The sequence below is a fragment of the Perca fluviatilis genome, chromosome 12, assembly GCF_010015445.1.
Source record: "Perca fluviatilis chromosome 12, GENO_Pfluv_1.0, whole genome shotgun sequence".
Lineage (NCBI taxonomy): Eukaryota > Metazoa > Chordata > Actinopteri > Perciformes > Percidae > Perca > Perca fluviatilis.
Window position 1 is genome coordinate 32,923,326 of NC_053123.1, and position 13,557 is coordinate 32,936,882.

General features: G+C 43.2%; 1 protein-coding gene across 2 annotated transcripts in view; it reads right to left on the reverse strand.

Moving 5' to 3' along the window:
• rubcnl (rubicon like autophagy enhancer) overlaps positions 1-6,527 on the reverse strand; it is a 49,587-nt gene extending 43,060 nt beyond the window's left edge. For both annotated transcript variants that reach the window (XM_039818883.1, XM_039818885.1), the window contains exon 1: positions 6,423-6,527. In XM_039818883.1, coding sequence (XP_039674817.1) covers positions 6,423-6,494 — 72 coding nt within the window. In that variant the 5' untranslated portion in view covers positions 6,495-6,527. The remainder of the gene's footprint in view (positions 1-6,422) is intronic.
• Between the last annotated feature and the right edge of the window lie 7,030 nt (positions 6,528-13,557).

The following is a 13,557-nucleotide window of genomic DNA, read 5'->3' on the forward strand; positions in this document are numbered from 1 at the left end:
TGCTGATTTTCATTCCTTCTTGTTTACCTTATGTAAAAATTGGTATGCTATACAATCTATATTTGTTCCTTAAATAAACTGTTGAGTAGTGTCAAGTCACTCTAATCGTTCAAACTGTAAAGATGAGAAAGTTTGTAATTTCTGTATTGGTGTTTGATGCTAGTGTTTTTACCCTCAGTGTGTTCTGAGTTACAGTGTGTGTGTGTGTGTGTGTGTGTGTGTGTGTGTGTGTGTGTGTGTGTGTGTGTTACCTGTGCATACTGTTTGAGACGTGTGTTAAGAGTTGTGTTGCTTTGAATGAGTTGTGCAGGTGATGTGAACTGTTTAGCTCAGGTGACTGTAGGTAGTGCAGACTGTAGTTAGAGTTTTGCACATGTGACTCCAGTTGTGCCCACTGTCGTTTAGCGATCGAAAAAAACTGTAATAAACTGTCTGCACACTTACAAAGTTCTCAATGCTTCAGTTAACATGTAGGGACCCTCATTATGCTACTGTTGAAGTTTGGTGATATTTTGAGCCTTTTTAGTGGTACAAAATAGAGATTTATTTTTACTTTCCCTGTGCCCCGAATACTAGCGCTGAAAGCTAGCTTTTGCCCCGGAATTTTCCTTTAAGATAACTTCAGCTATGTGTCATTCTCAACTTTAAAGCGTCCATATTCTGCTCATTTTCAGGTTCATAATTGTATTTTAAGGTTGTACCAGAATAGGTTTACATGGTTTAATGGTTTAAAAAACACCATGTTTTTGTTGTACTGCACATTGCTGCAGCTCCTCTTTTCACCCTGTGTTCAGCTCTCTGTTTTAGCTACAGAGTGAGACCTCTTTTCTTCTTCTGTACTATCTTTGATCGCACTCGCACATGCTCAGTAGCTCAGATCGTAGCTCATGTCAGCTAGCTCCAGAGACAGTAAAAGAAAGGCTGTTTCTCCGACTTCAGTCAGTTCCAAGGATCAGGATCAGCTGGGAGACTTCTTCTAAACCAGGGAGCACATGGAAGTAGTTCTTCTGGTAGGTTATGGTGAACTAGTGTGTGTTCTAGCGGTGCTTTGCTATTGAGAACGAGCTAGCACGCTAGCGCTAGCACGCTAGAAAGCCGTGCAGATGTTGACCAGCTCACCAGGAGACTGAAGGCAGGACACATTCAGACACCAGATCTCACTCAGAACACCATGGATGGACTTTATCAAAGTCTGTATGTGTGTGGAAGCACCAGAGACACAAAATAACTCCCCAAATCACCAGAAAAAGTGATTTTTCTTCGTAATTTGGGCACTTAAAAAATCCCCAAAAAAGTGTCACAATAGGTTTGTAAAAAAGCGTTAACTAGCCTAGCGTAGACTAGTTCAACAGTAGAGATGAAGGCTCAACCAACCTTCAAACAATCTGACAAAAATAACAGCAGAGGAAATCAATCAACAGATCAACTATTGGATGGATTACAGTGAGATTAGCTACACAAATCAATAAAAACCCAAAACATGGACCTCCCCCAACTCGTCACTGCCTGACTGCCTTTTCCTTTGTCATCCAGCTAATCCTTTGCCAATATTTGATGTAATCCTTTTATTATCGTTCACTGGACCTTCGCCCTCTACGTCCTCTCAATCAGGGGCGGAGCCAGACAAACCTGGGAGAACAGACAGACTCACTCTGGATGCACGCACACACAGACAGACAGACAGACAGACACATACACACACAGACACACACACACACACACACACACACACACACAGACAGACAGACAGACACACACATACACACACAGACACACACACACACACATATACACACACAGACACACACACACACACACACACATACACACACACACACACACACAGACACAGACAGACAGACAGACACACACAGACACACACACACCCACGCAGACAGACACATACACACAGACAGACAGACAGACACACACATACACACACAGACACACACACACACACAGACAGACAGACAGACACACACATACACACACAGACACACACACACACACAGACACACACACACAGACAGACACACACACACCCACGCAGACAGACACATACACACACAGATACACACACACACACAGACACCGCACACACACACACAGACACACAGCCACACAAACACACACAGACACAGACACAGACACAGACAGACAGACACATACCACACACAGACACAAAACACACAAAGACACAGACACACACCACACACACACACACAGACACATAAACATACACATATACACATACACACAACAGACACGCCATATACACGCAGACACACACATTACACACAGATAAATACATACACATACACACATACACACCATCACACACATCACATATCACACATCAATAAACACAAATATCACAGACAATATCATCACATCATCATCACACACACAAACCAAATATCATCATCATCAACATCATCATCAATATCACATATCAATACCACACACACATCATCATCATCACATCATCATCATCACACACACTAATACCAAATATCATCATCAAATCATCATCACATACAAATATCATCATCATCAACACACACACATAACACATATCAATATCATACACACAAATATCACCATCATCAATATCACCACAGACAGACAACAACACATCATCAAAATATCAGACATCATCATCATCAACAACATTTACCATCAATCTATCAACAACACACACAGACACATACATATCATCATCACATAGACACACAGACACCAATACCAATGACATCATCATCATCATCATCATCATCAATACACACATCACACATACAATCATCATCATCATCACACATATCACCATCACACACACAAACACACATAACACACACATAATCACATATTACACATCATCATCATCAGATTATTATCATTATCATCATCATCATCATCATTGAATATCAATATCATCGATTATTGATATCATCATCATCATTGACACATACCACATACATTATCAACATACACACATACACACACACAGACACTAGGAGAACCAGGGCCATGCTTCTCAAGCCATTTGATAATAAAAGGCCTACATCATTGTTGGGAAACATGATAGCTGCTAAGGAAAGGAGAGGCGACATCCTGTGTGTGTGTGTGTGTGTGTGTGTGTGTGTGTGTGTGTGTGTGTGTGTGTGTGTGTGTGTGTGTGTGTGTGTGTGTGTGTGTGTGTGTGTGTGTGTGTGTGTGTGTGTGTGTGTGTGTGTGTGTGTGTGTGTGTGTGTGTGTGTGCGTGTCTAATTTTTCTCCAACTGTCTTCATCGTTCTAAAACCAGAGACAAAAGACGACTCATTTTCACTCCTGCCACCTGAAGAGAGACAGATGTCTGATGTTACTCATTTTGAAGTTCCATAACATAGGCAGGGTACACCCCGAGGAAGATCTGTGTACTACAGTGTTTTTTTCCGATTGCTAAACGACAGTGGGCACAACTGAAGCCACATGTGCAGAACTCTAACCACAGTCTGCACAGCAGTTCGTGTGGACCAAACTCTTTTTCATTGCTTGAACACACTCAAAACTCTACACACTTATCCCATGACTTTAACCACAACGTGCACAACACTGTAGATCTACAGCACTTTGTTCAGATGCTAACACACTGCTGTCACAACTGTTAACCACACATTCATAACAGAAAAGATTTCAGTCTGGTGCCTATCAAACACTGCTGATTGCAATTTTAGCAAAAGCAATAGAAACACCACATTCATTAGTATTTAGAGATGATGAAGACATCCAATGTGATGAAGAGAACTTGCCACATGATGCTGGAGAGAGGCAGGATTAGTCACACTATTCTTTGGTACTGTTATGTACCTTTAGTCTTTTTCCCCAGTAATTCCATACATTACTAGAGACAAAATACTATATTGAAGCAAACTGCTGATTTTCATTCCTTCTTGTTTACCTCACGTAAAAATTGGTATATTATAAAATCTATATCTTTTCCTTAAAGGAACTGTTGAGTAGTGTCAAGTCACTGAAACTGTTCAAACTGTAAAGATGAGAAAGTTTGTAATTTGTGTATTGGTGTTTGACGCTAGTGTTTTTACCCTCAGCGTGTTCTGTGTGTCTGTGTGTGTGTGTGTGTGTGTCTGTGTGTGTGTGTGTGTGTGTGTGTGTGTGTTATCTCAGTGAGGCTTGTGCATAGTGTCTGGCTGCACTGAGCCTGTTTTGAGATGTGTGTTAAGAGTTGTGTTGCTGTGAATGAGTTTTGCAGGTGATGTGAACTGTTTAGCTCAGGTGACTGTTGGTAGTGCAGACTGTAGTTTGAGTTTTGCACATGACTCCAGTTGTTCCCATTGTCGTTTAGCAATCGGAAAAAACATCTGTAACAGTTGTATGACTGTATGTTTTAACAGAAATTGTCCATAGATCGTGAGTTGTATCTTTGTTTTTCTACATTTCCATTTGCATAATTTGCGCTCCAACCACTTTTCTCGGCCACGGAGTGTTTTGGGAGCTTAAAGAAGTTCTGACTTTTTTCTTTTTTTTCGACATTTTTGAAGTTGGGAATGACACATACAGTAGTTGAAGTTATCTTAAAACCCTAAAAGATTCCTCCGCTCCGCCCCTTAGAAACAGCAACAAAATATCCCTTAAAAATTGTCATACATGAATTTTAGAATAAAGGGTCTCAGATTGTGAGAGAAGACAGAAAAAACTATATAATAATAACTAGCGCTGTCAGTTAAACGCGTTATTAATGGCGTTGACGCAAACCCATTTTAACGGCGTCAATTTTTTTAGCGAGAGATGAACGATCTTTTTGGCCTAGCAAACTTTTGTAGTTTTTTGCACATGCTGTTGCAACAACTAGTATTTTTTTTTTTTTTACAGTTAATAAAAAAAAAAAAAATTTTTTTCAAACCTTTTAATAAAAAGAAAAAAAAAAAAAGGTTATTTTTTTTTTTTTTAACCCGCCAAAAGTATTAGCAGGCTAACGTTACTTTTAAAAAGTTGCCAAATGGTTCCATTGACGAGACCAAAGTGATGTGTGTGTTTGGTGGTTGTGAACTGAGCGATCATCACAGCACGTCCAGTCTGAAATACCACCTGATGGCCGAGCTCACAGCTAATGGCCGAGCTCACAGCTAATGGCCGAGCTCACAGCTAATGGCCGAGCTCACAGCTAATGGCCGAGCTCACAGCTGATGGCCGAGCGCACAGCTAATGGCCGAGCTCACAGCTGATGGCCGAGCGCACAGCTGATGGCCGAGCGCACAGCTGATGGCCAACCACACAGCTGATGGCCGAGAACACAGCTGATGGCCAACCACACAGCTGATGGCTAACCACACAGCTGATGGCCAACCACACAGCTGATGGCCAACCACACAGCTGATGGCCAACCACACAGCTGATGGCTAACCACACAGCTGATGGCCAACCACACAGCTAATGGCCAACCACACAGCTAATGGCCAACCACACAGCTGATGGCCGAACCACACAGCTAATGGCCAACCACACAGCTGATGGCCAACCACACAGCTAATGGCCAACCACACAGCTAATGGCCAACCACACAGCTAATGGCCAACCACACAGCTAATGGCCAACCACACAGCTAATGGCCAACCACACAGCTAATGGCCAACCACACAGCTAATGGCCAACCACACAGCTAATGGCCAACCACACAGCTAATGGCCAACCACACAGCTAATGGCCAACCACACAGCTAATGGCCAACCACACAGCTGATGGCCAACCACACAGCTGATGGCCGAGAACACAGCTGATGGCAATTCCCCCCCCCTCGTCAAAGCCAGGCGACAAAAACACAAAGCAAGCCGATCCACTTCTCCATGTTGATAAGAGCATTAAAATGAGAAAAAATAATGGGACAAAAAGAAATCAAGGGGCATTTAGAATAGATAAAAACGTGCGATTAATTGTGAGTTAACTATGACATTAATGCGATTAATCGCGATTAAATATTTTAATCGTTTGACAGCACTAATATTAATGTTAACGCTGATACAGAAATCTGGGAAAAGCATGTAGTAACACCAAACAGCACAATGAATTAAAATGTCCAAATACAAACTGGAAAAAATACTGAAGAGTTTTAAAGGCTGAGGAGTTGTTTTTTGTAGTATTTAGTTTCATAGGAGTGTTTTAAAAAAAAAAGTGAAATTGTTGTAACGTTAATATGAACGTATTAGTCTGATTTCAAGAGGCTGACTCACTCTTTACTACTTGCGTGAGTGCAGAAGTAGACTCTGATTGTGAGCGATAACGTCTCCAAGCGCCACCAAGGTGTTTCCTATATTTCACTGAAAAAGCAAAAGTTCATCGGACCGGAGGAACCGAGCAACGCCAGACCAGAACGCAAACGAGTCACAGCGTCTTCGAAAACCCACAAACAACAAAGCGAGCAACTCACCATTTTAGGGAACGGCTGAACTGAAGCTGCTACCCGTCGGAGGCCGAAAGGGGACTGAAATGAGCCCTTCATCCAGCAGAGAAAGGAAGAGAGGCGGGTGGTTATCAACACTTCCTGTATTTAAGAGTGTACTTTCTGTGGTTGAGCAGCAGTGTTGTTAAAAAAAAAAACAGAGGCCAGGAAGGTCTCGGTATACACTGCACGACATGGTAAAGTATAATAAATGTTCTAAGTGGAAATGAGGAACATTGGCATTTTTGATGACAGGCAGTTTGTTAATTCTGCAGCATGCTTTTATGTTTGAAATCTGTAATGTAACTCTTAAAATATTACTTCCTGTAGGGAAAAGTGACTTTTGCAGAAGTGCTTTGTACGTAATCAGAATCAGTTTTATTGGCCAAGTATACCTACATGCGCAATGAATTTGACGCACACACACACACGCACACACACACACGCACACGCACCACACACACACACACACACACACAAGCACACACACACACACAGACACGCAAGGACACACACACATGCACAGACATGCACAGACACACACAGACACACATGTACGTAATCAGAATCAGAATCAGTTTTATTGGCCAAGTATACCTACATGCACAAGGAATTTGACGCACACACACACACACACACACACACACACACACACACACACACACACACACACACACACACAAACACACAGACACACACAGACACACAGCAACATGTACGCATCAGAATCAGAATCAGTTTTATGGGGCCAAGTATACCTACATGCACAAGGAATTTACGCCACACCTACACGCCGCACACACACATGCGCATACCCGCATACGACACACGCCTTACCGCGCGCACAGACACACACACGCACGCACGCACACACACACACACACACATGCACAGACAAACACAGACACACATGTACGTAATCAGAATCAGTTTTATTGGCCAAGTATACCTACATGCACAAGGAATTTGACACGCACACACACGCACACACGCACACACGCACGCACACACGCACACACGCACGCACGCACACAAGATGGCCAGCAGCTCTTGTGGTAGGCCTTGTTTCCGCAGCTGCCCTGGGAAGTACATCCTCCGCTGAGTCTTTTTAAAGAGGGCGTTGGTGTTGGACTCCCACTTCAGGTCCTGGGACATGATGGAGCCCCACTGGGCTGTTGGATATTGTGAGGTGACCGGGGGGTTTGGAGGTGCAGTCATTTGTGTAGAGGGAGAAGAGCAGGGGGGAGAGGACACATCCCTGTGGTGCACCAGTGCTGATTGAAGACTCAGAGTAAATGGATGGATGGTAGACAGACAGACAGGCAGGCAGGCAGACAGAGAGACAGACAGACAGGCAGGCAGACAGAGAGACAGACAGAAAGGCAGGCAGGCAGGCAGAGAGACAGACAGAAAGGCAGGCAGGCAGGCAGGCAGGCAGGCAGACAGAGAGACAGAAAGAAAGGCAGGCAGGCAGGCAGGCAAGCAGGCAGGGAGGCAGGCAGTCAGACAGAGAGACAGAAAGGCAGGCAGGCAGAGAGACAGAGAGACAGACAGAAAGGCAGGCAGGCAGGCAGGCAGGCAGGCAGGCAGGCAGGCAGACAGAGAGACAGAAAGGCAGGCAGGCAGAGAGACAGAGAGACAGACAGAAAGGCAGGCAGGCAGGCAGGCAGGCAGGCAGACAGGCAGGCAGGCAAGCAAGCAGGCAGGCAGGCAGACAGACAGAGAGACAGTCAGAAAGGCAGGCAGACAGACAGAGAGACAGACAGAAAGGCAGGCAGGCAGACAGAGAGACAGACAGACAGAAAGGCAGGCAGGCAGGCAGGCAGGCAGACAGAGAGACAGACAGAAAGGCAGACAGGCAGGCAGGCAGGCAGGCAGGCAGGCAGGCAGGCAGGCAGGCAGGCAGTCAGACAGAGAGACAGAAAGGCAGGCAGGCAGAGAGACAGAGAGACAGACAGAAAGGCAGGCAGGCAGGCAGGCAGGCAGGCAGGCAGGCAGACAGACAGGCAGGCAGGCAGGCAAGCAAGCAGGCAGGCAGACAGACAGAGAGACAGTCAGAAAGGCAGGCAGACAGACAGACAGAGAGACAGACAGAAAGGCAGGCAGGCAGACAGAGAGACAGACAGACAGAAAGGCAGGCAGGCAGGCAGGCAGACAGAGAGACAGACAGAAAGGCAGGCAGGCAGGCAGGCAGGCAGGCAGGCAGGCAGAGAGACAGACAGACAGAAAGGCAGGCAGGCAGGCAGGCAGGCAGACAGAGAGACAGAAAGGCCGGCAGGCAGAGAGACAGAGAGACAGACAGAAAGGCAGGCAGGCAGACAGACAGAGAGACAGAAAGGCAGGCAGAGAGACAGAGAGACAGACAGAAAGGCAGGCAGGCAGGCAGGCAGGCAGAGAGACAGACAGACAGACAGACAGACAGACAGACAGACAGACAGAAAGAAAGGCAGGCAGGCAGGCAGACAGAGAGACAGACAGGCAGGCAGATTTTATTAATCCCAAACTGGGAAATGACTCTGTTGAAGCAGCAAGTCACAGAGACATACACACATACTCACACACATACAGAGACATAGAGACATACACAGATACTCACACACATACAGACAATACAAGAAACATACTAGAAATTATGAATGAGTGTAAAAAAAGAAATAAAAGAGATTAAAATGGAGAACAGTGACGTGGTGTGTATTTCATAGACATGATGTTATAATGGTGCATCTTCCTCAGTGTAGCAGCAGCAGCAGCAGCAGCAGCAGAGATATGAATGTGTCCATAAAGACTGCACGCCGGCTGTCACGTCAGCAGCTGGAGAAGAAAGAGGAAGTCAAAGTATCGCAGGGTGTCCTCGTGTTTACAGGAGGGAAAGACGTAGAAGCAGCTCACGCTCAATCAGTCGGAGAGGAAACACCGACAGGATACCTGACTCATTACTGCCTTCCATTGGAAACATCTGCTAAACGAAAGAACTATAAGTCATCTCCGTTTAATTAACCCTTGTGTTGTCAAATTTGACCCGTTTTCAAGGTTTTTAATATCAGAAATATGGGTTTCTTTGAACCAAATTGCCCAAAAATAACATGGCTGTATGTTGTATAGAACCCATACAACATTTAAAAAAAAAAATTATGATTATTTACATTCAATTTTGGGTGTTTTATTCAATTTCATAGCATTTACAAAAAAAAATTTAAATGGTTTCAAAACCGTGTCTGTGATCCACTCCACATCCTCTGGTCTTACCTAATAGTCAAAATAATTCATAATTTCTGCTTATTTATTTGTTTTTTTTTGTTAAATGTTGGGGCTTTTTTTCCCTTCATTTCAGAGTGAGAGACAGGAAAGGTGGGAGAGAGAGATGGGGGATGACACGCAGCAAAGGGCAGCAGGTCGGATTCGAACCCGGGCCGCTGCAAAGGCCTCATAGGGAGAGAGGGCGCACGCTTTCACTGGGTGAGCTAGAGGTCACCCCAATTTCTGCTTTTTTTTAACTTAAAAAAAATTTGGTATAAATTAAGGTTTATTGACCATGAATTTAAAAAAAACTTTAAAAAAAAGTGACACTTAAAAAGCGTAAAAAGCATTGAAAAAAGGGCCAAAAATGTCGAGAAAAGCGCCCCAAAAAAGTTCAATTTCAATCATGAGCCCGAAAGACAACAAGTTCATGGTTAACGGGGAGACGACACAAGGGTTAAAGGTGCAGTAGGTAAGTCTTAAGTCATAAAACTACCACTAGATGCACCAATCAGGTCCAGGGGGCAGTAACTAACTGTTCAGATGCACCAATCAGGGCCAGGGGAGGTGTCTAACTGTTCAGATGCACCAATCAGGGCCAGGTGGAGGTGTCTAACTGTTCAGATGCACCAATCAGGGCCAGGTGGAGGTGTCTAACTGTTTAGATGCACCAATCAGGGCCAGGGGGCAGTGTCTAACTGTTTAGATGCACCAATCAGGGCCAGGGGAGGTGTCTAACTGTTCAGATGCACCAATGAGGGCCAGGGGAGGTGTCTAACTGTTTAGATGCACCAATCAGGGCCAGGGGAGGTGTCTAACTGTTCAGATGCACCAATCAGGGCCAGGGGGAGTGTCTAACTGTGTGTCAATCACTGCTCATGCACACGCATTCATTCTCCCTTGTGGGGGGAGGGGCTTAGGAGACTGTTTTGGGCTTTAGCGGAAAGGAGGGGAGGGACTGAGAAGTTGTTGATGTCCTGGATCTTCCCAATCCTACCTACAGCACCTTTAAATGTATTAAATGTTTGTTTTTTGTTATGTTACACACTGGAAGATGTCGAGAACACACCTTGGCCCTAAGAAGCTCCTGCTCTGTTTGCTTTTAATGTAAAGGTCAAGTGTCCGTCTGGAAATCAACGTTCATTTTTGGAATATAAGGTACTGTTGGACCCTTAATAAGTGGATGCATATGCATTAATGAGTTCATAGTTGAAAGAAGACGATTTTGTAGTCCATTTGTTTTCCTATTGTTTCATTTGAAGATTAAATCAATCAAATATCGCTGGAAAATAACCTCCACTGTGGCCGGTTAGCTGAGTTGGTAGAGCATATGCAGAGGTTTAGGGTTCAAGGTTCAAGTCCGACCTGTGACGGTTTTCCTACATGTCTTCCTCTCCCTCTCTCTCCCCTTTCATATCTCAACTTTCCTCTCTAATAAAGGCAGAAATGCCCATAATAAAAAATATAATATAATAATAACCTCCACTCATCCTCATTAACAGGTAATTCTCAGGAAGGTTTTTATTTGGAGATTTGGGATTTATTTTTGAGAATTATTTGAATTTGTGAAAATTAGGACATTTTTGAAAATTAGAAAAAAAAAATTGTAAATTAAAGGAAAAAAAAATTGAAAGTGAGGACATTTTTAGAAAGTAAGGATATTTTTGGAAAATGAAATGAAAAAGACCTTTTGAGAAAATTTAAAACATTTTTTGGGGAAAATTGTGTCCAGTTTTGGCATTTTCAACAGGCTGTTTAAGTGTTAAGATATTGTTTTGGGTTACTTTTAGAATAAATAAATCAATAAAGGGCCTCATAAGTCTACAAATACAATCCTGTGTCCACCCACACACACATTCACACACACACACACATACACACACACACACACACACACACACACACACACACACACACACACACACACACACACACACACACAGTGTGAATTTGCTGATTCAAGCTTGTTATGTAATCGGTTGACTCAGCACTCCCGCTCCCCAGTCAAGCTTTATCACAAACACAGACACACACACACACACACACACACACACACACACACACACACACACACACACACACACACACACACACACACACACACACACACACACACACACACACACACACCGTCAACACAAAGCAGATCCTCTCTCTGCTTTCAGAGCTGAATCCACCCCGCTTGTATCAACTTTATTAAACATGCCAATGTAATAAAGTAATAAATGAGATAAGAACAACTTTGTCTGTTGCGGCAGCTGCATGTAGACTCTGGGAAATGGTTGACTTTACTTTCTGTTCTTCCTCAATCAACAGGCGAAGCTGTGAAGCCACACTTTAACTGAAAGGAATTACAACGCCACACTTCTCATCTACTGTTAACTGTTAAATAAGAAAGTAAAGAAGTGTATATATCACCGAAAAAATGTATAACAGATGTTAGTAGGAGACTGTGTTGGGAGTTTAGCGGAAAGGAGGGGAGGGACTGAGAAGTTGTTGATGTCCTGGATCTTCCCAGTCCTACCTACAGCTCCTTTAAATGTATTAAATGTTTGTTTTTTGTTATGTTACACACTGGAAGATGTCGAGAACACACCTTGGCCCTAAGAAGCTCCTGCTCTGTTTACTTTTAATGTAAAGGTCAAGTGTCCGTCTGGAAATCAACGTTCATTTTTGGAATATAAGGTACTGTTGGACCCTTAATAAGTGGATGCATATGTATTAATGAGTTGGTTTAGGGAGCGGGGAGGGGGATATAATAGAAGTTATATTGAAAGTTAACAATAATCAATAAAGACATTGTTACCCCTCCTGGTGTCCTCGGGTCAAATTTGACCCATTTGTTTTCAAAATCTGTATAATATCAGAAATGTGGGTTTTCTTTTGACCAAATTGTTCAAAAATAATAACGTGGATGGTTCCGTACGACGCTATTCACCGGTCAAATTAATGATCGGTTCACTGCTTTCATCGAATGTGGGTGTTTTATTCAGTTTTATAACATTTGAAGAAAAGAAGTGACAAAAATGTCGGGAAAAAACAACATGAAAAACGTTCGAAAGCGCAGGGAAAAATCGACAAAGAACTCCGGAAAAGTGACAAAAATGATGGAAAAAGCTTCAAAAAGCTGGTTAAAAAAAGAAGAAATGTTAAAAAAAAATATATATATATATCGGGACAAGCGACAAAAAGCTTCTTACCGCTATAACGTAGTCTCGCATTGCCACACCGTCCTCCACAGCGCTGCGGAGGAGGGTCTGTCTAGTCCACTCAGCATTTCCTGGATGGGAGAACAACCTGCTCTGGTTTATTGGCATTTCTTTAAACCAATCACAATCATCGTGGGGGCGGGGCTAGCTAGCTGTCTGGATATTCTTATTTCTATAATATAGTTTTATTTCTTATTCTCTGGATATTCTTATATTCTTAAAAGATATTCTTAATTTCGGCTATGAGTCTACAAACAGATTGATGTAGCCCTAAATATTCGGGCCATTTTATGGGACCCCAGTGGTGGAATGTAACTAAGTACATTTACTCCAGTACTGTACTTTAAGTACCAAATGTTGAGGTACTTGTACTTTACTTGTAGTCTTTTCTTTTCATACCACTTTCTACTTCTACTCGACTACATTCATCTGTTCCAGCTTTAGTTACTAGTTACTTTAGTTACTCCGCTACATTCATCTGTTCCAGCTTTAGTTACTAGTTACTTTAGTTACTCCGCTACATTCATCTGTTCCAGCTTTAGTTACTAGTTACTTTAGTTACTCCGCTACATTCACCTGTTCCAGCTTTAGTTACTAGTTACTTTAGTTACTCCGCTACATTCATCTGTTCCAGCTTTAGTTACTAGTTACTTTAGTTACTCCGCTACATTCACCTG